Below are 25,667 nucleotides of genomic sequence, written 5' to 3' on the forward strand. Positions count from 1 at the left end.
AATATAGAAGGAGGATGGTGTCTAATGTGCACGGCAAAGCGATTGGTATGCAGGGCTCTGGGGTTCTATTTCTAAACCTGCCTGCACTTGAGATGTTGCAGGTTAATTTGAGGTATCTCACGTCAAAATGACTTAGGTTTGCAACAATGAAATGACTGTAAATCACCAAAGTGTTTGGTGTTCACCAGGAAATGGAAAAGACTACTGGACCAGGATGGTTTGATCCATGGGCATATCCTTCTCCACTCTGCCTTACAATCCACTTGACCTGGACTGATGTCTTTTTGCTGCTGTGCTCCTCAGGGTTAAAGGAACCAGTGAGGGTACGTAGCTCCAGCCTTTCCTTTGCACCTCCAACTCAAGGGAAGTTCGAAAGCTTCTGTGCCACTCAGCCTTCAGCCCTTATGGCTTCAGGAAGGTTCCATGCTCATGCCCTGGCTTTGCTGCCTGCTGCTGAGAGGAAGCTCTCCAAGCTCGTCTTGTGCCATGTGCAGATATCCTCAGACACGGAGAAACAATGAGGGGTGGAAGGAGGGAGTTCAGTCCAACAGGACCCCGGGAGATCACATCACTGAGGTACATTCAGACCTCATTCATGCCTGGGCTTTGAACGGAAGGCTGGACTAGATAACCCCTGTGGTCCCTCCAACTGTACCTGTACCCTGCACCTCCAGCCTTCTAACCAAAGCAACTCTGGCACCCCCGAACTCCCAACTCCACTGCTTGTCACTTCAATCCCATGCTGGCATCCAATGGCCAGCACTACCCAGAGGCTGGTGTCCAACTGTCCAAGCCCAAAGCTCAAACAAACTACTTCAGGAAAAGATTCTAGAAGGACCTGCTCATTTAAGCCTTTTGGCACTCCTTATCGACCATGGCCGATTTCAAGTCGTCTCTTAGAAGACCTATCAGCCTGTTTCTGACACCACCAATGGCCATCCAACAGCCCCTGGGCTCCAAAACCTGTGTGTTGAAGAGACCGGAAAAGCCAAGGAAAGGTGATGGGAGAAATGGGAGAAATGGCTTTGCCTGAAGTTTTACTGCTTGCCAGAGAGCTCCCGTGGCCCAGCATGAACAAGGCGAGTCCACCAAAGCCAGCCAAGGAGCAGCAACCGGGATCCTGGGCTGGAAAACAGGAATGTTCATTTTGCAGCTTTCTTTTCTGTAAGGATGTAGTGCCAGGAGAACAACTCACTGTGCAATAACAAAGTCTTGGCACGAACAGCAGAGAACAGTTGCTGTGTATCTCAAAACACAGCCCAAACAGAACTTGAGAGAAACTTCAGGTGTGGACGTGCCCCTGTCCATCCATCAGCGAGCAACAAGCCACAGTCTCCAGCACCAGGGATCTGCAACAGCACATTCTGCCCCTGCCGTTGTGCAGAGCAGGTCTGTTTTCTTCAAGGAAAACCAACTTTATCTGGAGAAGGAATCATTAAATTGCTCCTATACAGCACATGGATCTGTTTCACAGCTTGGCAGCAAGACAAGAGCAGCCTGATGGAGTTGTTCTTTGTACCTCCAGCTCTGATGGAGTTATTACAAGTGACTCAGATACTTTGTGCTAGGTTTTGGTATTAGCCTTGTCCCAGGGGGAAATACTCTATCTGGAATGGGATATAGTGTGCTGTCAGCAATTCCTGAACTTATGATGTAACTTGGCACTGCCGTTCAGATGATATCAGGCTGACATCACCAAGCCAGGCAGTCAGCCCTGCTCTACAGAAGATTAGACTCAGGAGCAATAAGTATCCAAAAAAGCCAAGGCATGATTCAGATTTTTAGAGCAGATTGTTATTTTGAGGTGGAAACCATCATTTCTCTTCAAATTTATCTGAAGTTGCTATTTACTTTGGGGAAACTAGTAAGAATAATAAGAAAACAATGTGAAGGGGAGTCTTGTGATTTGTGAGGCACAAATCCACATTCCCACATACCCCAGTTACTCAGAAACCCCTCTCAGACAGAGAAACTCTCAGATGTCTCTGTGTGTCCAGCTTCTGGCATTGTTCAGGGAAAGGTATGGGAACGGGGACACGATGACATGGACAAAGCTTCTGCTGAAGAGTCCTCAAGGAAATTGGCAGGCTGGGAACGACAGAGCTGCCCAGGACATATGGAAAGAGGAGAGAGAAGAGCTGGATGTTGTCAGGGAGAAGAGTTGGACACCAGCTCAGCAAAGACCTATGGCTTTATACCAGGCTTTCCAGGTTCATCCAGAAAGCCAGGACTATCTTCACTCAAGTTCAGCTGTAGTTCGTCTGATGCTGCCCATGAGGTTACTTTGCAGGGAGACAACTTAGGGCATTTGATCAAAATCTGAAGGCATCTGGGTCACCATCCTATTCACAAGATAGTCTCTCTGGACCCAAACACCAGAGAACATTGTGGATGAGCTATCCGGTCACCACCCCAAACTCTCAGCTCACTGGTAGCAAAGCCATTGTCCTATTACCAATGCTCAGCCATTTCATTTGGTTAATTCCATATCCCATTTCCTTTTTTTCCCAGGACACCCTTGGGGTACTTTTAAATTGCTTATTTGTCTGTGTTGCCCTGATTTCCACTAATAATGGCACAATGGCCTTGTTACTCAGTTCTGTCCTGTGGGAGCAGGACCCGGCTCCTTCATGCCCTGCAAGTGGCCCAGAGCAGCTCAGCCACCCGCCAGACAACCCACACCTCTATCTTTGTCCTTTAAAGCTCAGGGGCAATATTATCTGATAGATTCCATTCATTCGGCCTTCCAGTGCCTAAAGGAGTGACAAGGAAGCTGGAGAGGGGCTTTGGACAAGGGCCTGTAGGGACAGGCCAAGGGGAATGGCTTTAACCTGCCCGAGGGGAGACTGAGATGAGCTCTTAGGCAGAAGCTCTTCCCTGTGAGGGTGCTGAGGCGCTGGCACAGGGTGCCCAGAGAAGCTGTGGCTGCCCCATCCCTGGCAGTGCTCAAGGCCAGGTTGGACACAGGGGCTTGGAGCAAGCTGCTCCAGTGGAAGGTGTCCCTGCCCGTGGCAGGGGTTGGAGCTGGGTGAGCTTTTAAGTCCTTTCCAACCCAAAACATTCTAGGATTCATATGATTACCAGGCTCCAATAAGGCTGCATTCTGAAAGGTACAGGGTACAAACCAGCTCAAAAGATAATCCCACTTCCCCTTGCCCCCTTCTACCCAGAAACACCTGACCTAAGACCAAGCCAGCCACAGTCTGTACCCCTGGATCATGTCATTAGGGAGCAAAGCCGTCAGAATGAAAATCAGTGCTCTGTCACCCAGAGAGGGTACCCATTACCTTGGTGTATTAACTTGACAAGAACATTACCAGGGATACAAGGAGATTAGGGAGGTGAGTACAAAAGACTGTGGATAATATTTATGAGGTCACTGGAGTTAAATCTAACAACTCCATATTTGAGTATTTCAAGAAATGCAGATGATGGTGAGGCTCGTCTCTAGGGAGTGGAAGGGGTGGATGACTGCTTTCATTTGAAGTTAGGAAAGCAGGGTGTCTGGTTTATACCCATCCATATAAACATAACAGTATTGAACAAAAGAACATTTGTGTCATTACCAAGCGCTAAATAATGCCAAGCTTTAGGAAAATGAATGGTAATTTAACAGCTGAGTGCAAGCTGCACCCTGGCACCTGAAAACAAAGCGGAGGAACTGATCCTTCTCCCTTCATCCAAACAATGCCAGGGATCAGGAAGCATCAGGTGATGGGGAGCCCATAAATACAAACACTGACATGCAAGAAGCAGCTACAGAAATCACCTGTCTCTCCCCACAGGCTGTCAAAGCTGTTGATCTGAGCTCGCTCCACCTCCTCTTCATCTTTTTCTGGAAGATCGAGCAGGTAGGAGACAATCTGAAACCAAGCGAGATGTCAGCTCACAAATGTGTTATATATAAACTGCTGACATCTTAACACGAGCTGCTCTGCATATACAGAGGAAAAGGAACAGGCTTTGCCTGGCACCCTGAGCTCAAGCAAGTATTCTTCCAGAGATCAGTCACTGAATCTGATAAAGGAAAACCCCACACCCATCCAAGGGTCTTGACATGACCGCCCATGGTGAGCCTGTGTAGTGTCAGGTCCTTAGAACTCTGTCTGTCCTGCTGCAGTGCCCTGACACATGCAATGGATGTGCCTCTGGGAGAAGGTGAAGCCAGACTGAGGTATCTGGATAAAGAGAAAACCCTCCTCAAGTGATGGAGAAGGAGAAGGGGCTGCTGTGGGCCAGGGCTCTGCTGGGGGACCGGTGGCAGTGGTTTACTTGGCAGTTAATGTTTGGACTCTGATCTTAAAGCTCTTTTCCAACCTCAGCAACTCCATACATTGTTTCCTACATCCCAAATCTGTATCAACGTGACAGGAGGAAGCTCTCTGGCTCTTCTCCCTCCTCCCTGACATACAGTCCAAAGCTACATGGTCTCACACTCCCCTAAGAGCACCAGAGGAGCAGCGTTAGCTGCATGCTGCATGCAGCATGCTGCAGAGCATCCAGCTCTGCTTAAAGGTTTATTCTAACAACTTAAAGGCTTGTTATGCTTCCTCTCTTGGACACTTGCCTGGATCAAAGGTATTGCCAAGGATCTGTGAACCCTGCTGCCTGCGAAGGGAAGGGGAGGGAGAGCAGGACAGAGATATTGATCCACCTCCAAGACCCTCTTTGTCAATGTCCTGGCTAGCAAACATAGCCACACCTTGGTTTCCCACCCCACACAGGCAGTGCTGTGCTGGTAGGTCTTACCTCGGTGTAACCCATGCTGGCTGCAGCGATCAGGGCCTGCTGGATGGCGTGGCTCTTCTTAAACACTCCCTGCTGCTGCCCAGCCATGGTCCAGTCACACTGGATCAAGAACTTCACCACCTCCAAGTGTCCTCTGAGAGCAGCGTGAACCAGAGCGCATTGACCGTTCTTGTCCAAATGATCCACCTTGAAAAGAGATGACAAAACACAGTTAAACCAAATCACAGGCAAAATGCCTTCACTTCCTCAGTTTCCATCCTGGATTCAAAATACTGCCACATGTGCAATATGTGCATTTTTCTGGTCAATCATCCCTTCCACGACCAGAAAACCACCATCCCCGAACAACTCTGCCCCAGGCTTAGGCATCCTCTTAGCCACAAATGTTTGCTCTGGGTAAGTTACCCTTAAATCCTTAGCTTTCATCAGTTGCCTGCAGACTCAATGGCTGCAAAAGCATTTTTCCCCTTGGTGTCCTGAAGTCGTGTTTCCCAGGGACTGAAATCACACACACCGCTCTCATCGCCTTCATCCAAATCCACACAAGGAAAACCAGCTTGTTTTCCAGATACCATTGCTTTGCAGAGACACAGAAGTGCCTCAGCCTGCAGCTGAATGCACTGACGTGAACCCAGGGCAGGCAGAAGTCAATTGGAAACAGAGCTGGTGCTTGGCAGCCCTACTGGAACTTCCCTGGTTGGCTTTTCAGGACAGGGCATGCTTTTCACTCAATGCCTGAATACATCAGCTGGGATTTCTTGGTCCTACCTCAATACTGGTACCTTGGAGAAATAGGACAGGCAGATCAGGGACTGCCCTCCTGCCAGTAAACTCTTGCAGTGCTCTGCACCATATTATTTCTCATTACTCCTATTATAAATACGAGAAATAATGACGATATCAAGATAATCTAATGATTTTATAGTGATATTATAACTAATATATTAACATTTATCATTTGTCAACCCAGGCAGCAGTCAGTGTTGCAGTTTTCTATGCAAGAATCAAACATCTCAGCCTCCAAACCAAACCCAGCTGGTTTGGGGCTATCTCCTCAATATAATTAGGGATACCCAAGGAAAGCTACGAGTGGCAGCACTTTCACGTTTCATTGTGTAGCCTAAATCTTCCTCTTCTCAGAGATGGAATGCTGCCTCTTGCCAAGGAGTGCCAGGGAGTCACCCATCTCAAAACACCCCAACAAAAGCAGAATTCCTTTTTTCCTTCATACTGTCCTTGCATTATGACAGACAACATGGCAAGATTTAACTGTGGCCCTTAAGCCATTCCAAGTTTCATAGCAGAACCATACAAACCCATGTTTTGCTTTCTGAACTGCAGCTAAACATATAGAGCAACCACAAATTGCTTCCAGGAGGCTCCACTTCAAAAATCACTGCAATTGTCTTCTTCAACAACATACTGAAACTTGACTCATGCTATACAATTAAAACTCCAAACACTCACCACAAAGCTAAACAAAGGGTGTTTTTCTGGGATCAGTCTAAGAGGATGTTTGGAAAATGTGTCTCAAGGAGGCATCTCAAGAACGCCCCGTGCCACAAGAGCAACGTTGGCATTTTAACCTTCTGCGGTCCAAGGACCTCAAGCAAAGCGGAATCCTGGAGGATATTCTTTATAGCAAGCATCCCGCATCCTGCCTGCAGCTTGTGCCCTGCCTTGCACCAACACGGACCAGTTGAAATCAGCTTTTAGAGGAACGTGGTCACTTCACCTTAGCCCGTTTCTTGCAGAGCAGCACAACGATGCTCAGGAATCCAGCAGCAGCCGCGTAGCCAAGAGGAGTGAGGCCGCTTTCCGAAGCAGCGTCTACGTTGGCCCCAAACTCCAAGAGCAAAGCCACCATCTCAGTGTAGCCCAGGTGAGATTGGACACAAAGAATAGGGGCGTTGTTGAGAACCTCAGTGCGGTAATTCACGTTTGCACCTCCCAGAATCAGCAGCCGACTGACCTGCAGAGGGAAAGAAGAGCTCCTGTTAGGTGGGCTCTATGGAGAGACGCTGACTTATTGTCAGGGCAAAGACAGAATGTAAAGCAGGGCCTTGGGTGTACCTCCAAGCAAACAGCAAAGGACTCAAAATGCTGAGTAGAAACACTTGCCAAATAAACGGTCCCATTTTAGGCAGAAGGAAGAGTTTAATCCTTCCCCTGAGGGCTGGTTAAGTGGCTTGAAGGGTGCAGAACAAAGTCACTACAGCCACGCTGCAGCTGGGGACACAGCATCTTTCACAGGAGGATGGACCCTAAATAACTCAATGGACCATCCTTCCCGTGGGATCCTCTCTCGGGATGGCCTTGCTTGTCCTACTGCACTGCCAGGCTTGCACAGCTCCCTCTGCACTTGGTTGCACTAGAACAGGCTCTATCTGCTGCTGGAGAGAGTGGCAAGGAAGGGACATGGGGACAGACCCCAGGCTCACCTTGCATGTATGGGAAGGAGCTGGGGTGAACTTCCTTCCAGGAAACCTGTGTCACTGTCTGAGATCCCTTCTGCTATAGAGAGGAAGTCACTTAAGCAAACACATTCACCCTCACAATGCAAATGGGCATGAAGTGTCTGAGCTAGCACAGGAGCACGTGCTGTTGAGTTTGGTGTCGCCTCCGAGTCGGTGTCTGTGACAGCCCTTTATGGGGCTGTCAAATTCCAAAGCCAGTTCTCACATCCCACAGCTCTGGGGAGGAAAACCTCAAGTGAACCATTCTGCACAGGCACGACTTCCCTGTTCACTCACTGCAATCAAAAGGAGACCCCTGGTTAAAGTAGAAGAGTTGAGGGCTCATCCCAGACAGCAGCACAATCCCAACTGAACTGATGGGCTCTCTCCAGCTCATGGGAATGCCCAGCACTGCCTGGATAGGAGCACTGCCATAGGCAGGCAGCTACAGTGAACTGGGAGCTCTTGTGTGAATTCTGAACCACGCCAGCTCTCCTCCTCCTCCTCCTCCTCCAGTACCTTTATGTTTGGGGTGTAGAGATTCCTCAGAGATGCCAAAGCCATGGAAAGACCTTCCGTACTGTAGGAGATCCAAAGCCCTTGCAGGATGGAGGAAGATACCCCCACTTTTTTACTCAGCCCCTGAAAGAGAAAAGATGACTTAGAGCCAAGCTTACAACCACGCTCAGTTACACAGGGTAGATCCTTTTGGGTCTCTGGACTTCGGAGAGTTTCAAGACACTAACAGCTATAGGAAATAACTTGCAAAGGTACGGTAGCCATTTCCTCCCTCTAGGAAAAGCAGCATTAAACTGTGAGCAATCCAAACCCACTCAGTCTCATGCTAAGGAGCAGAGCAGGCTTCCTTTCACTATTTTCTTTTAGTAAAGAACACATTATTTTGGCAGAACTGATTCACAAAGTTATTACCCAAACTGTTACACAAGATGACCATATCTGCTCCCAGTAAGATTAACTACGGAAGTCTCATGCTCAGCCTAGAATGGTATTCCCCTATCTCACACCAGGCTGGCTGACGTCCATGATCACACTATATGTAATGTATAGAAGGGTTCCCTCCCTCCTCTTGAAGGAGCAGCAATTGCTCTGGAGCCAACAGATGGGAGCAAACAGCTGGATGGAAGAGGTGAGGAATGGGGTTTGCAACTCCAGCAAACGGGCTGGATGATGTGGGTACATGGTGTGATGTGGGTACATCCTCTGTGCTGCTGCTCTGTCATTGATTTACCATTAAAGCCTGCTGTTTCCATGGAAACCCTACAGACATTTTTAATCCTGTTTTGATATGCAAACCCTGATTTCTATCTTCCCTGCAAAGCCGTGTGGTCATTTCTAGCTGTGCAAAGCAGCAGGATCCCATCTCACTTTTGTATGACAGACTGACACGGATGGTGTGGGGTGTTGAAGGGCAAACCAGCAGCAGAAGGTGGGCTTTGTCTCCTCTAAAGGAAGATGTGCAGGAATCATCATGTAAGCCCACTGCTGGACTCAGCTGCAGACCTCTGATACCTATGTGTGAAAGATATTCTGAAGCATCACACCAGCCATCAACAGACTTGTCACTTGAAACGGTTTTACCATGGCAAGAAGCAACAGATCAGAGAAGCTCTTACAAATAACAGCTCCCTGTGCTTGTTCCCTTCAAAATTCAGGCAGCTAAAGAGAGAAAAATATCTGCTTGTGGAGAGAGGCAGAAAAAAGAGCTCAGGAATTTTAGCCACCATTAAACGCTGCTTTGGAAATGACACAATGCAGGACACTGGAGGCCACTATTAAATTTCAGTGAACTCAGTACAATTGGGCAAATGGAAACCCAATTTGATAATCAACGGTTAAAATAACTTAAAAATAGCTATAATAGTACCAAACCCAGAAATAAGCTGTTTGAGTCACCATCAAGATCAAGGGAAATAGTATGTATTCTCAGAATAGCCATCTGTGAATAATCATATAAGCTATAAAAATCTTAACCACTGGATTAGAATACATGCCCACAGATAGCAGTGCAAGACATAAAAGGTGACATTTAGCCTTTCAAGAATAAATACACCCAATACCATTCTCATTCAGATACCGAAACAAATCTGTGCTAATTGAGCAGCCTGGTCTGGTGTCTCTGCCCATGGCATGGTGTTGGAACTGGGTGATCTTAAGGACCCTTCCAACCCAAACCATTCTGTGATTCTATTTCTCATTTTACAGATCATATATTGCTTTCTTAGTTCCCTTTTGAATCCTTCAGGAAAAGCAGATCCCAGCTGGACGTAACATCAAACTGAAATACCAGCAGTGGGGGATGAGGGACACCTACTTCTTGATTACTGACATTTTAACTAACTAAGATGAAATTAAAGACTTCCCGTTGGTTGACTAGCAAAACAGACGTCAGCCTGGAGTGTGGGTCTTCTTGTATCATTACTGCACATTTCTCATCATGCCCCTTCACTCCATGCCAGGCTTTCCAAGCTGGGTTTCCATATGCTCCTGTTAAGACTGGCAACTGCTTTTAAAGACTAAAACATTTGTACTTTTGGGGGTTTTGGTCCCCAAACTGTTTGAGGATGTTTGTGTCTAAAACAGAAACTCAGGAGATCTCAGCCATGAAGGGAAGAGGGGAGTGTGAAAGCTTCTTACCACCCGTGTGTTGGGTCATCACCTTGTGTCTGAGCATCACTGCCTTTTTACCCCTGGGAATTCCAAGTGTCCCATCATTACCTTGCACAAGGTATCCCTGGATGTGAACTAATAGGGACTGGGGAAGGACAAACAAGTTTTCTGCACTAATCACAGTCTGTCTCTAAACCCAGCTCTCAGTACTCTCTGGCTGGCCAAAATGCTTTAGCTCTGTTCAAATCCTCTCCTTCATGATGGGTACATGAAATGGAATTCCAATGGCATCAGGCCTCCATAAATACCTTCAAAATCAAGATCTTTGTGTCTGCAGAAAGCTGCTATTATAACATGAGAACTTCAGGAGAAGCACACTGAATTGATGACCCGACACGCTCCCTACTTGGCAGAAACCCCAGGCCATACTGGTAATGGCTGCAGCAAAAGATCAGGCAGAGTGAAACGCTTGAATGGAATAAACCATGTTTGTTCAGAAACAAATACAGTCAGGAACACCAGGAATGGGGATCTGTGCCCATGCTCTTGGAAATGCTTTCTTGAGATCTTAAACGTGGGCTACAGTGATGAGCTTGATGGCTCCTTCAGCACCTAACACAGCTTTTGTTTTACTCAGCAAACACTTGTTCAAAACAGGAATAAAAAGAAACCTCTTCAAGGAAAAGCTAAAGACAGAGTTTTACAGTGGTTTTAATGCAGCTAATCCAAACCCTGCGGAAACTTTATAGTACTCCTAAACAACGTGCTGTTATGCTTATCTGTCACCGAGACATGAGTCCTGCTGCACCCAAGGACTGTGCCGAGTGATGATGTGAAACAGAAGGCTCTGCTGATATTTTTCATATGCTAATTGGCATTTTCTCCTATTGTAAATATTGCTCAATTAAATCTGGAATCTACGGGCAGCTTGTCCACTTAATGGAACGTGGCATTTGTTTAGAGCCTGAAACCCTAGTACGTGTTTCTGCTACGGAAGTGTGAAGATTTGGAACCACATTTAGAACATAAATGGCAGCTGAAGAGGGAACTCGCTGCTGAATGTGGCCTTGAGAACGAACTCCAAGTTTCAGTATTATACACTGAGGGGTAATGTGCTGATCTGGGGTTCCTCCCCCTTGGCTCCAACCACGGCCTTCCCAAACTTTGCTACTACACTGCTGGTGAATTAGGCATAGGGAGCTCAATAAATAACCCCACCACGACTGATGCAAGGCAGAAACTATCTGCTCTAGGGATATAAGGTTTTTCAGTCTGTAAAATCATGTATGGACCAGATTAAAATACAGCCTCATTTCTGAGCTGTGGCTGCCCCATCCCTGGCAGTGCTCAAGGCCAGGTTGAACACAGGGGCTTGGAGCAAGCTGCTCCAGGGGAAGGTGTCCCTGCTCATGGTAGGGGTTGGAACTGGATGAGCTTTAAGGTCCATTCCAACCCAAACCAGTCTGGGATTCTGTGATTCTATGATTTCCACCTTCTGGTGTATGGGCCAACTGGCACAAGAATGGTACTTAGTTTATGGGTCACACTGCTGCTCACACTGAAGCTTGCCTTTCAGTTCTCCAGGTCCTAAATGTCTGCATGAAGAGTAAAATGGACCAACCATCGGGTAATAACAATCACATTTTCTCTTGACAACCTAAACGTTACAGATTACATGGGAAGAAACCTCTCGAGGTACAAGAGCAGTCTGAGGTAAGGAAGCTATCTGTTGAATTCACAGTCTGAAGGATGGGTCAATTTCATGGATTTCTTCTATCCCAATTTTCTAAAGCTCCTTTCTACATGTTTCAGCAGCCTGAAGCAATCACACTTCTTACAGCAACCCGAAAACAGGAAGAGCCTGAACACTGCCAGAGCCGGCAGGTTACACGCAGTGGGGATGAGGTTAGCATAAGTCTTCATGTTCATTTTTCTTACCTTAAAAATATGTGCTTTGAGAATGTGATGTCCCAGTTCAATAGTCTGCTGTCGATTCAGTTTTCCTTCTTGACGGGAAAACCAGAAGGCAAGTAATGTGTGGCCACTCCTGAAATCAGAAGAAAAACTGTATTAGGATTTGCTTGTTACAGCAACAAAACAATTTGTGGTAACATTCTCGTGCTAAGCCTTCAGCTTTAGGAAACAGAGCTAGGCTAATTTGCAACACCAACTGACTGCATCCTGTATGACTGGTGATCAGTGATACCTCAAAAACCCCCAACTGCAAGAGCAGAGGTACAACTTCATGTAGTGCTTTGCCATTTTGCAGAGGAGATCTGGAGGATGATGCCCGGAACGCACACCACCGATCCCGAGGTCATTAGAAAATGACATATTTAACATAGCCACACTTTGAACACACGCATTCTTTACATGACAACCACATTCTCTACCCTCCGACAAGTCCCGCAGAGTGAAGCAATTTTACTTCTCTGTACAACTCCTTCTAAGCACATTCTCCAGCTTTTCTAATACTAAAGATGCTTCTGGCATGAGCTGCCAGGCTGACAACCAAAGCAAATTAACTGAGCTACACAGAGCCCTGGTTAAGGCAAAGCATAATAAAAGAGACAATAACTTCCTTTGCTAATGGTGATTCCTACTGACATTTGTTAAACACACAGACTTCCAGCTTGGAATTCCCAAAGTTCAACATGGCTGAGGCTTCCCAAAGGTGCCAGAAGCTGATTCTCTGCACACACACACACAAAAGACATGTGAAAAGATGTGAAGTAATGCAAACCACCTCTGTTAGAGCTGCTGCCCCATCCCTGGCAGTGCTCAAGATGAGGCTTGGAGCAACCTGGACTAGCTATAAATGTGTAAATGCATACAGAGGATTGGAACTAGATGAGCTTTAAGGTCGCTTCCAACCCAAACCTGCCTGGGATTCTATTAATTCCATGGATGCGCCTGTGGATGCAACAGCAGGAGATGCAGCAAGCAGGGGAGGAGGCCACCAAAGCTCCACGCTTGGACCTCCGTGGTCTGTGGTGCTGTCGTTTGCTTGGTTTTGCCAAGAAATCTGTATTCTTCTTTAAGACTCTGGGTATTCCCAAAGGAGTCCTTTTTAATCCACTCCATTTCTGGAACTTAATGTGACTACTCGTAAAAGCAATCAAACCCCTTCTAGCCAAAGAAAACAACATGATACCAACCGGGGCTTTAAAAGGGCTTTTAAGGACAAGGGAACGTTCCGAGCTCATCACTAGTTCATAAAGCAAAGAAGTACATCGGGTGGCCAAGCGTCGAGTCTGAGAGAACACAGGAATGTTCACAGCAGTGGCAATTATTCCAGTGTACCCACATCCAGGGAGAGTGATTCATGTCTCAGAAGAAAAGGGAAGACTTGCAATGCCATGACCAGGTGCTTGCAGGGGCTCCCCCCAGCTCTGCCAATGAACCTCCTTTTGGACCGATGATACATGGATTCATTTGAATCCATGCTCAACAATGCTCTGCCAGACCCTGTGGTACTGTTAGGACATGGACATGCACCCGCTGGAGGAGTGGGATAAAAACCAAAGTTTGCTTTCAAGGTAGGACTCGATCCCCAGGCCAGGTGAAAGAGCACCACATCCCATTACATGTAATAAACTGGTGAGTAATTCTATTGTGAATCTCTCCAAAATGCCATTCAATGTATAGAGACACCATCAATGCAAATAATAAACTGCTGTCTGAAATGTTTATATGCACTGACTGCAGGATCCCATAGCACCATGCTTCCTATCACTGGAGAAGGAGAAGCTCCTCCAGATGGTGACTCTGCCCATCAAGATGTAGCTTCGATGACTTTGTGCACAGGGCAGTGCCTATGACTTCCATGCATCTGTGCTGTGAGAACCACGGAGCACCAACAGAAGGGACAGAACATAAAAAGCTCTGAAAACAGAAGGGCCTTGGAAGTGGTTGTAGCACCTTAAGTAATCCACAGCTTGTTGCTTTGCCTTTCTTTCACTCTTCCTCTCTTTGCTCCCCATCGCTGGAGTGGGAGAACTTCAGGTCATAGCCTTTGAAAGGAGAGACACAAATGCACTTGCTCATTACACTGATGAACCTCCAGGAATGCCCACGGAAAGGAGAAATGGGTCGGAAGGAAACAAGTGACTATGAAACACAACAGCTTGAGCTCGACAGAGCTGCAAGTGAAGGAGCGCAGCAACTGCTTGATGTTATCTGTTCCCTTCAGCCAGATGATGAAAACCTAAAACTGCTCTAGACCAATCAGTGCATCTCCACAGCTCATCAGATTCACAGTGCTGCGCTTGCGGTTTGGAGAAGAGCCAATGCTGAGGAGAACCAGTCACGGGAATGATCTGCCCAGGGAAGTGGTGGGCTGCCCAACACTGAACACTGTTAAGATTCACTGGACAGGGGGCTGGAACATCCAGTCTAGGTCATGCCTTGCCTAGAAAGGTCGGACCTGATGATCTTTGAGGTCCCTTCCAGCCTGGGATTCTGTGAGTCAATGATTCCATGGGCTACCTCCACCAGAAGGTTGGTGGTGCAAGTTAATTCAGAGCCACCAGCTCATTGCCCTTCTTGGGGAGATTCCCTGGGCTGCTCATTGGGAACCATGGCTTTCAGCTCCAGCTCTGAGAGTGGCTGCACATGGGACCCTGCAGTCACCCCTCCCTACCTCTGCAGAAGGGGAAATAGTGCCTGTTGTTAGCTTGTGGATGGAAAACTCTGAAACCATCTGGGCAGGCTCTGAATGAAGCGGTCACTACATGAATCCTAAGCATGAACTGAAGATCCAGAAGCTTCTAATGTGCCTTTTCTTTGCAGCAGGAGATGAAGTGCAGGCCCCATCTGACACACAAGGCCAGGTTCCAGTGAGCTCTTATACTGCTTCTCAGCTGCAGCTGGCAGGGTATTTACCTACATGTAATTATATGCATGGTTTTGGCTGTTATGAATAAGGCATGTATGAACTATTCCAGACTAAAGTACGGTACTCACGTGTAATACATTCCCTCTGCAATGTTTCCCAGACCTTGGCTTTGGGCTGGGTGAGAATACTTGCAGTCACTTGTTCTGTCAATGTTGACTGCATGCTAAACCAGACTACAACAGCCCAGGCTTTTTGTCTGTTGCTTCTTTCTCCTTTCTTTAATAGAGGATGGTAATGGCATCTCCATCAGAGAGCGCAGTGAAATGATTTGCTCTGAACTTCAGTGCTGCAGAGTTTAGCAGCAGAGATTGTTCTATTTTTAATGTAAGGTTTCTTATTGTGAAAAATGAACCATGCTGCCAGCTCGGTTTTGACAGCCTTTGGTTGCTCTCACAGGCTGCCTGTAACAGCCAGGGGTGCACATACATGTGTATACGTGCACATACATGTATATATAAACCAAAGATGAGTCTTCCTCCTCTCAAGTCCTGGCACAGCATGAATCCGGTGCATGCGTACAGCAGCTATAGGAAGGAGAATACAAGTGAAGACTACATATGGACACAGCAGGATGATGGATTCAACAGTGGTCCCTACACCTCCCTTATTGACACAAGCTGAGGCACACAGAGCTCTGGGAGCAGAGCAAGGTGATGTGGGGAGTTAGTACCTCAAGCACATCCCTCACTGTGCCCCTGTCCCTTGTGCTACAGATGGAAGGGGACAAGGTGTCACTAACGAAGTGACCGAAGAGGTGCGACGGAGCATGTGGAAACATAGAAGAAAATGCTGGAACCTCCCAGATCTGTGCTTCCTCTACACCCTTCTATCCCTCAGGCAGAGTAAAAGAGATTTAAAAGGGTGTAAAATGACTCAGGGGTTAAGGAATCACTCTACCAGAGTAAAAACCAGGCAAAACAGTAAATGAGAATCAGTCCCATTCACTTCTGAACATACGTAGGTCCAAATTCCCTGATTTACATCCACATCTCCCTTCTTCCAGCTAATCCCACACCACCATTCCAAACTCCAGAGATCTGACACTGTGCCCAGTGGATCTGCTCTTCCAAGGGACGTGTGTTCGTATTTTATGCAGCTCTGCAGAGTGCAATTCCATAACCTGGGCACAGAGAACAATGTCTGCTCTGACAAAGCCAGAGCTGCCTTTGCTTTCAGAAGCTATCTGTCCAAGCCTGCAGGAAGGCCAAGCCCTGCTCAGTGAGCTCCTCCTGATGGATCACTGAATCACCACAACTGATTTATTGCTTTAGTTCCCCTCTGATGTTAGAATTGTGAACTGGGAGGAATTAAGGTTCTACAAGAAAACTCACACAAAGCAGGGAACGCGCCTCAGCACACGATATTCTTTCCTAGAGAATGAAACCCTGCTTTAATTTGCTGAGCTAACTGGGACAGTCAAGTTGAAAGGCAAGAAAAACCTCTCCATCCCTCAGGTCATATCGCACTGCAGCAAGACAACCTATGATCAAACCCCATCACCCTGCCTAGCAGTAACCAAGGACACAGCAGACGTGTGCTACCAATTCTAGCTGCTTTAGGAAACTGCAGACACATTCCTGATGAACAGGGTAAGAAACCTTTGGAGCATGGCTGCTGCTTGCTTTTTTCCTGAAGCAGTTCTCTTCTTTGCACTAATGCATTCTTACCATAATGGCAGAGGAACACCCAATGGCCTCAACGGTAAACTACAAACCCATCATTCTGGGCATTAAACATGAGATTTCCAGGCTAAAATGGGCTATACCTGATTATCCAAGCTTACTTTTATAGAGTACTGATGATAAGCCTCAATCCATCCATCAGCAGATGCATGGGTTAGACTTGCAAACCAAGTCCAGTCCAGACAAGGCTCAAGGCATCCATCAAGAGATGTCTGAACCACAGACCTGCACACCAAGTTCAGCACCCCGGGTTCATGAAGCAAGTGTCTTAGGAAGACATCTGATCATGATTTAGTATTTCAACCATGATGTTATTGCTGCAGCAGTGCTGGACTGAGTACTTGTGCTTTACAGGAGACAAAGAATCCATATCCAGTCATCACGCTCACTCTTAGCTCTTCATTACTGTTCCCCATGGCCTTGCGTAGTCTAAAGCAGTAAAAGCAGCAAACCCATGATTTGTGCAAGGCAGAGCTAAAGCATTGCACGAACCACTCTTGAGCATTTGAAAAGCAGAAATGGAATCACTTAACATCATCTGCTCTCTCCTTAAGAGCAATTTAATTTGAGTAACAGCATCTTGGTGATGGAGGACTTGAAAGTTTCTGACATCTCATAAAGTCAGAGGGTCACTGGATGTTTCCTCACTGCCAGGGTATGCCTTAACACCAGCAAAACCAATAGCATCTGCACAGCTACAGTCCTGTTCACATCTACAGGGACAAGCTCTGAATTCAGCCCTGCCCCATGTCCTCAGCCCCAGGCAGGCAGGAGGCTGACTAAGCTGCAGGTTATGTTACATACTTGGCTTATCACAGAGGAGTCTGTCTGCAGTTTATCTGGGATAACAGAGCTGCATCCACATCAGGAGGTGATCCTGGAGAATCTCTACACTACATGAAACAATGGCAGCTGGCTGCCAAGAGAAGCAGCAGAGGAAAACCATACAACTCTGAAGGCACCCTTCAGATTTCAGGTACCAAAGGACACGTACAATGATTTAAGAACAAAAAAGGAAGAATAAATGAGAGAAAAAAGCATTTCCAAATGCTTACAGTCCCTGACTTAATGAGAGTTCAAAAGCCAGATCCAGAAAGTAAAGATGCAATTCCCTTGTCTCTGTTCAGTTCAGGAGGCTGCTGGTTGCCAGGAGCAGATTACTTTATATTCAGAGAAAAGCAGTGCTGTCCAAGAGCAGTGTGAAAAGACTGCTGGCGTATTTAATGTTGGATGGGCAAACCCACACCTTCCAGTGAGCTCTCCAGTGACTACACAGTTAACACACACAGAGGATCTCAACAGAGCAACAGTGATACGCTTTCTGTTCTCATTCAACCTGACGTTACTTAAGATATATGGAGCTAGAGAAGAATGGGGAATGTGATTTGGAAGTGCTTTACTGCTGCTCCGACCAGGAGTAAATGAGCATGCAAGACGTAAGATGGAACAAAGTCAGAGCTACTCCTGAGCTGCTGGGGGATAGCCTTGTGCAGGAGTGGGTCTTATAGATGTGAAGAATGAAATAGCAAGAAGAAATTAAGCAACATTTCTTTCTGGTCAGCACTGATATTGCCTCTGGTTAACTCCATTTCTCTCTTCTCAGTGCCACAGAATGGATTATTCTGTGACTATTCCTCTCCGTTTAGATATGGGGATGGAAGAGCACGCGCAAGTTTACAGTCCAGAAGAGAAAGATTTTATGAGGACAGCAACTTGAGACACTAAATATATTCAACCCCCCCTCTGCATCCAAATGCTTACGCTGCATGTCTAATGAGCCAGTTAAAACAAGCTGCTCTACTGATGTCCTTTATGGTGGTAGCGATCACATCTGCTCTCCATCTCATCTGTTGTGATTTATAGTCTGTCTCTTCTCTGCTTCTCTTCCAAGTAACGCTGCAGCTGCAGCCCTGCCCACATCTCAGAGGAGAAACCTGCAGCTAAAGCAATCCACCTCCTCGCTAGACACTGAGCTACCACGCGAGAGAGTCCAAGCTTCCTTCTCTTCTGCATGCACCCAGTCCTGAACCCCGTATGACACTAGCACTGGCTTCTGATGCTCGGAGAAGTTCCCTTACAGCCACCCAACTCGCCACCAGTGGCTTCAGTAGCTTAGTTTTAGCTCTGTGTTTCTGCATGAGATTAGAGTTAGCATCTAAGATGCAGGCAACAGACACTTGTTCAAGGCCAGGTTGGACAGGGCTTGGAGCAATTTGGTCTAGTGGAAGGCATCCCTGCCTATGGCAGGGAGTTGGGACTGTATTAAGCAGTAAGATCCCTTCGAACCCAAGTCAGTCTGTGATTCTACGACAAAGTAAGTTTCCTACTTTGATTTTGCTGAGCTATTGCCCATGTTACTTTTCAGAATGTACTCTTAGGGTACAAATCATGGAATCACAAACTGTTATTGAGGAAGTCAGATGGGAAGCCTGAAAGTTGTATTCTCAGAGTCAGCACTCCCTCGGGTACCGCTTGGCGAACATATTGTGCTTGCCCCTCCAATTAACTGGAGGACACGATGATGGATTCATCTTTGTGATGCAAAAATATGGAACCTGATATGAGCCGCTTGAAGAGTCAATTAAAAGAGCAAGAAACGTTGAACTGTCATTCTTATGCTATGGGTAGAGATAAAGCCCTGCCGCAAATCACAGCTACGCCACCGCTTCTGCCTTCTGCCAGCGTCAGAGCTATGGAAATGATCTTCAAACACCAGAATTAATTACACCAACTCAGCACAGGCCTTGCACACGTTGCAGATGACTGGACAGCAGCAGGGGCAAGGGGAAAACCTGGCCTCATGTATTCTGGTGACACGTGGCACCCAGCCCACAGCTGGAGAGGGCAAAAGAACAAATCACAACACATCCCTCGTGGTGCTGCTGATGCATCAAGTGCTGGCACAGACCTCGACCTGGGGGCACTCAGAAAAGCCCAGCGTGAGCTACAACACATGCAGAGCTCCAAGGCTGGCACTCTGGAGCCATGAAAAACACATGGAAAGAAGGAATTCCAACAGTAAAGCAGTGCTAAATCACACTGGAAGCAGCTGTGCTCTGTTCCCTGCTGAACCTCAAGAGGCACCCATTGACATCCCCATCCCCACGAGGTGCTGGTGGGCACAGTATCAGTTTGAATTCCCTGCCAAAGTATATGAGGGCCTCAAATAAATCCTAACCCCATTATTTTGCCTCATCTTGAGTTCAAAGAGCACCTTTGATTTGCTGAGTAAAATTCACCCCATGTGAATGTGGAGAAAGCACTTAATACATGGGTTTTGGTGAACATCAGTCTAGGTCATGCTTTGCCCAGATGACCACGTAATCCTTGAGGTCTCTTCCAACCTGGATTCTATTATTTCAGCTAACAGTAAGGCTTTTCAGAATCTTATAATAGAAAAAGAGGAAGAAAGTCAACTAAGCCATGCACTGTAATGACCAGGTGAGCTACGGATAGGTAATTTCTAAGCAGCTGATGCACAGCATAAGAACCCACCCCCTGTTTACAGCTGTTTGTAGTATCCCTGCATTTATATAAGCACCATTTCCACCGACTTCTTTTCCTACGAGCTGTCTAAATGACATATCTTTCCACTGGGGACTGTTAGTTGTCCATCAGATTAAGCATCCATGAAAACTCTCCGTTTTGCTGGGGAATAGATAAACCCATTAATTTTGTGCAGGGAAAGTCTCCACTTGCAGCATGCCTCCTGAGAGAAAAAGGGAACTGCAAAATGCCTACATTGGATTAAAAGCCAGCTCTGCTGGAAACCATGGCAACTCAGCATGTTGGACTGGAGCTGTTTGGATTGCTGCTCCATGCTAATCCATGCAGGGTGCCTTTAGTGGGGGTTCAGGGACAGATTTGGTTTGTGGATGTAGAATCATGGAATGGTTTGGGTTGAAAAGGACCTTAAGTGCATTCAGTTCCAATCCCTGCCACGGGCAGGGCCACCTTCCACCAGAGCAGCTTGCTCCAAGCCCCGTCCAACCTGGCCTTCACACTGTCAAGGATGGAGCAGAGAAGGGAAGAGATGAGAAGCCCTCCCCACAATGACGGAACTACCCGCACTTCTCCCTGGTGATTCTTTTTGCCATAGCCCTGGTTATGAGGTACCTTCTGATAAGGTCAATGAGCAGGAGCTGCCTGACACAGTGTTGGTGCACTGAAGAGGATATTTATTGCAGAGTATTGATTCCTCCTGCAGTATTTCCAAGCTGGGGTTTCAGAGCCACATCAGCCCAGGAAATAAGGCATCAACACCTCAATTTTGAGAGATGTCAAATGCCTGCTGGGCTTTCCCCATACCCAAGCATTTGGCTTTACTGGAAACCTGGCCACAGGTACGTGGGGCTTCAGAATAACACCACATCTGCAGCATCCATAAGAACACTTTGGCGTCTCCATGCAGTTCATTCTCCCTGAGGTCAGCAGGATATTCCTCCAAAGTTCTCTACCAGGAGCCTCTCCTCCATCATCGCGTCAGTGACTCCTGTCTTCATTGCTCCTGGTCTTCTTGTGGAAGGAAAAGTATGAGCCGCTGTCCCCATCCCATGGTAAATCACAGAGTAAGTGCAGTTAACCAGCCATCTGTGCTACGGCAAGGAGACCCGAAACAGAATAGAGCCTTTGCTGTGGAACAGTTCGATTTCTGCACACAAAAAGTGAACCTCAAACCCCTGTGCCTTGGTTAGAAGAGCAGCCTGGAGAGATCCATCTCCTCCAGCTTTATTTGTCAATACTGGAGACATCTCCTGGTGAGCCCATCACCCCAAGCTCCCTTCATAAGTCAACAGGAGGAAATGCTTCCCAGACACTCTTCATCTGACCTATTTTAGCCTTTTAGCTCATGATGAAATGAATCATTCTTATTTGTCTGCTCTGACTATAAAGCAAGTCTAGACAAGTAACTCAGCTGTTGATACTTAAATCTGGATAGAGTGATTTCACTTCTGGGGTCCATATCTGACTACAGCTCTCTTACTGCCTTGCCAGGGCAAATCACTTCTGTCTCTCTCACAGTCATCAGCAGCTCAGGGACAGAACACTTTACTAGCATTGTAAACCCACGGAAAATAATTGCATGGAAGTTCCTGATGAAGTCCAGGCAGAAACAAGCACAGATTACAGGAGGATTCAGGTTCAGAAATACCAGTGTAAGCCTGAACATACAATTATCACTAGCTCAGCATCCTGGCCTGTACCAGCACCAATGCGGCAGCAGGGCCAGGGCAGTGGCTATGCCCCTGCACTGGGCACTGGTGAGGCCTCACCTTGAGTCCTCTGCTCAGTTCTGGCCCCTCACTACAAGAGAGACATTGAGGTGCTGGAGCGGGGCCAGAGAAGGGAATGGAGCTGGTGCAGGGCCTGGAGCACAAGTGTGATGGGGAAGGGCTGAGGGACCTGGGGGGTTCAGTCTGGAGAAGAGAAGGCTCAGGGGGGACCTGATCACTGCCTACAAGTGTCTGAGAGGAGGATGGAGCCAGGAGGGGCTGGGCTCTGCTCCCAAGGAACAAGGGATGGGACAAGAGGAACCGGCCTCAAGCTGCACCAGGGCAGGTCTGGATGGAGCTGAGGAACAATTCCTGCCCCAGAGGGTGCTCAGGCATTGGAACAGGCTGCCCAGGGCAGGGCTGCAGTCACCGTCCCTGCAAGGGTTCACACAGCGTGGAGACGAGGCCTCAGTGCCATGGGGCAGTGGTGGCCTTGGCAGTGCTGGGAACGGTTGGACTGGGTGAGCTCAAAGGTATTTTCCAGCCTGGCTGATTCTAGGATTCTACAATAGTGCTCCCCTTCGATGCCACTTGGTGTTTGCTTTGCACAGCAAACACACAATGAACATTCCAAACACACAATGAACATTCAAAGAAGAGGGTTAGCATCTCAGCAGGCTAACCCAAAACCGCTGAGGATGGATATCTACCCTCCTTCCTAGGAGGACACAGGAACTCTCTCTGATAAAACAAGGAAGATAACCCCAGCTGCAGTGCCATGGACGCAAGGCCCATTATCACAATTCCTTTAAAGACATGTTAAAGACATGTTAAAGACATCCTCACACCTGGACACTCTGCTGGGTAAGTCAATTAAAAGCAGCTTCATAAAACCACATTTCACTTCAAAGCTCTTCTCTTGGGGGAAAAACCAGCCTCAGCAACCTGACTCTTCACACAGTGACCTGGCAAGGTCAAAAAGCTTCCCATGAACAGTGTGTTTCTGCAAGTTTCCAGGCAGCTTCCCTGTCTTCCCAGTTCCCAAGAAGGAATTCCAACTGGCTGGGAACAGCCCAGACGCAGGCAGATTTTCATAGGCTACTCCTACGAGCTCTGTCAGTGGCAAGCTGTGCTTCTGTTAGAAGAACCAAAATGAAAGATCATCACTTATCTTAATCATTGCCAAGGGTTTACCATGCTCTGAGCTCAACATCTCATTTAGCTCTTTCCTGAGAGCTGGACAGGAGGAGCTGGAGAAGTGCAATTGCCGAATCTCAGGGGGTCTTCTCTATTAATCATTGAAATGGATCCTGTTTCATTATCTACCATCAGAGTATAATGCAATTAGTGTCCATTATACATTAGAGATATTTATTAGTCCTCCAGTACGTATGGACTCAAGGCAGTGGCAGGCCATTACACTCGCTGTAACTTCTTTATCACCAGGGGTGAGGAGCTGAGTGGAGTTAGCTCTGCAGGGATCCCCTACCTGCAAAGAGCAGGAGTGCTCCTTGTGCACATTAAAGTCATCATTAATTTATCATGGGAAATGGCACATATGGGATGAAAAGTGGTATCTGAAAGGCTCCTGAATGGTCTTTGAGGCAGAGAGACGCGTTTGTGATGCTCATGAAAGGCAGCACCAAACCTGAACAGAGATACCCTGCTGGTGACTGGGTGAGGGAGTACAGGCTGATTTGTGCCTTCATGCTAAAATCACACGTGTCGCATGCTTAGTTTCAGTGCAAAACCACCTAAAATGCAGCATGTTTGAGTTTCATTCCCAAGCTGGCATTCAAAGAACATCCTCCCCCATCGCTGTGAGGATGAAGAGGATTTCCGGACTCAGAGAAGCAAAGCCCCACATTGCCCAGCTGTATGCACTGCTACCACATGCAGCACCCAACCTATGCCAAGTGCCTTACCCACCAGTGAGCATCCTGCACCTTAATTCTGTTTTCCTAGCAGTGAAGTTCAGTTTTGTCCCCCCTCTACTAAAAGACACAGACAGGCTGGAGAGGGTCCACAGAAGGGCCACAGAGATGATGCAAGGATTGGGAAGCTGTGTGCAGAAAGGTCAGGGCAGCCAAAACCACAGGGGCCAGCCAAAACCAGTAGCGCTGGGTGGAACAGTTGTGAGGGAGCAAGCTGACACGGCCAGGCATTGCAAACAGGGTGGAAAAGCATCAGACAGTGACAAGCACTTAATGGCTCTGAGGAAGGATAGGGAAGAACCAACACGGATTGATATAAAGGCACCTGCTGCTGTGAGATGGTTTACAAAGGGTTTGCTCGACGGGACTCCTGTGCACAAGCTCCTAAGCCAGAGAAGATGCCCGTGGGGAGGAGCTATACAGTATTATTCTCCTGCAGCCTGTTTACCACAAAACCTAAAGTGGTAAATCACCCTGGCATTGCTAACAGCTAATAGCCAGGTTGATTTTCAGTTCCAGCAGATACCATCAGCCTCCCTTCAGACTGACCATAAGGTCTGGTATAAGCAGTGGCACAGCCTTGAATCTGAGCGTCTCCCTGATGTTTATCACCACATTTGAAGAAATAGGCAGCCAAAATGGAGCAAAGCTTGTGGGGATAAACCACTGGAACAGCAATCAGTGCCTGTTCCCACTCTTCAGCAGAAACAGAGATAACGCTGTTAATAGTGATCATTGGGTTTAGAGAACATAAATCTAACCATGATTAAATTCTGCTCCCTGCGAGCTAAACCAGCATTCAGTTGCTATCATGAAGACTACAGATGCATTTACAGCCCAAAACTGCTTCAGCCCGATTCTGTCCCTGATTTTGTTTTCAAAACGACATTTGCAAAAGACGCAGCCACACCACTCATCTTTCACCTTCTTATCCTCTTATTTCACATGGTTTTGGCACCTTTGAAGAAAGGGAGGATGATTCCCCTTCTCCAGGAGTGCTCTGCGAAACACAAGGCATCCCTGGTGATGCCCATATGGGAAATAGTCAACGTGGGGCCTGCTGTGTGACCAGGGAGTGCTTATTTCTTTCCATGAACACAGACCTAAGTGACTAATACAGAGGTAGAGATCTGCAGAGCAAAGTCAGGTAACCCCATCCATGACACAGATAACAGTAGGAGATGAACACATTTGTAAGCTCCTGATTTCTCAGAGCATTTGCTTACCTAGGATCACAAAGAAACTTGGTCTTTTCACCTTCTTCTCTCCAAATAAGCCATTCGCGGAAAGAGGGATGAACAAACATTCGCGTCATATCTCTACGTTTGATAAGAAACATAGAAAGGTTCTCCATCCTCTGCTGAAAGTCATCCCACTCCAAAGTGCCCTCAATGTTACCTGCATTAATGGCCTGAAAAATATGTTCATCTGTTAATGGATGCAGAGATGCCACTGCCACATTCAAGAGAGGCATAACCCGATCAAAGGAAGACTGCGTTGGGAACTTCATATTGCACTGCAATAGGTAAACTTCTGACAGAGACACTGGCACTACTTTGTAGCTGGAGCTTTTTAGTACTAGGTATCCTTTCTCGATGAGATCAAAAGTGAGTTTTAGGTACAGGTAGGATCCTTGGCTCAAGGTCTTGAGGTGAGAACTGAGTTTGCCAAACGTAGTGTTGTCCATTTTGCCGTTGAGCGAGATGTTGTTCTGGATCTCCGAGCTGCTGTGTATCCGATGAAGGATATATGCCTGCAGGTCCTGGTCTATAGCTTCATTCTCTTCCAGTCTATCCAAAAATATTCTGTGGAAGGGCAACAGCTTAATTATTTCCTACAAAGAAAGGACAAAAGAAAAGGGAACTCATGCTGGCAGTGTTTATTATTCATTAAGTAAATGTAATTCTTTTTACAACAGCACCTTTGAGACTCCTTTAAGACCTCTTCCATCAGGGCAGGCACACAAGGTGGCAGTTTGTGCCCTCAGGACCTCACAATCTCATCTATAATCAAGTAGGTTGTGTGTGAAACGTGACTGGAATAAAACTGAAGGACACTGCTCCTAAACACTGCAACCATGGCTGGCAAATTAACCCCGAGCAATGCCC

At 47.1% G+C, this 25,667-nt stretch overlaps 1 protein-coding gene and 1 long non-coding RNA gene across 12 annotated transcripts in view; one reads left to right on the top strand and one right to left on the bottom strand.

Moving 5' to 3' along the window:
* LOC133262769 (uncharacterized) overlaps positions 1 to 25,667 on the top strand; it is a 294,205-nt gene that overhangs the window by 248,390 nt on the left and 20,148 nt on the right. The gene's annotated exons all lie outside the window — the stretch shown is intronic.
* The window catches only part of TANC2 (tetratricopeptide repeat, ankyrin repeat and coiled-coil containing 2), a 222,719-nt gene that overhangs the window by 17,233 nt on the left and 179,819 nt on the right, over positions 1 to 25,667 (bottom strand). For all 11 annotated transcript variants that reach the window (XM_061442258.1, XM_061442255.1, XM_061442252.1 and 8 more), the window contains 6 exons: positions 24,786 to 25,393; positions 11,772 to 11,880; positions 7,725 to 7,847; positions 6,485 to 6,721; positions 4,750 to 4,935; positions 3,770 to 3,863 (listed from right to left, as the gene is read on the bottom strand). In XM_061442258.1, the coding sequence (XP_061298242.1) occupies positions 3,770 to 3,863; positions 4,750 to 4,935; positions 6,485 to 6,721; positions 7,725 to 7,847; positions 11,772 to 11,880; positions 24,786 to 25,393 (1,357 nt within the window). The remainder of the gene's footprint in view (positions 1 to 3,769; positions 3,864 to 4,749; positions 4,936 to 6,484; positions 6,722 to 7,724; positions 7,848 to 11,771; positions 11,881 to 24,785; positions 25,394 to 25,667) is intronic.

The sequence above is a fragment of the Pezoporus flaviventris genome, unplaced genomic scaffold (genome assembly GCF_033815535.1).
Source record: "Pezoporus flaviventris isolate CSIRO_AGI_PZ_B2104156 unplaced genomic scaffold, CSIRO_AGI_Pfla_v1 ptg000223l, whole genome shotgun sequence".
NCBI classification, from domain to species: Eukaryota; Metazoa; Chordata; class Aves; order Psittaciformes; family Psittacidae; genus Pezoporus; species Pezoporus flaviventris.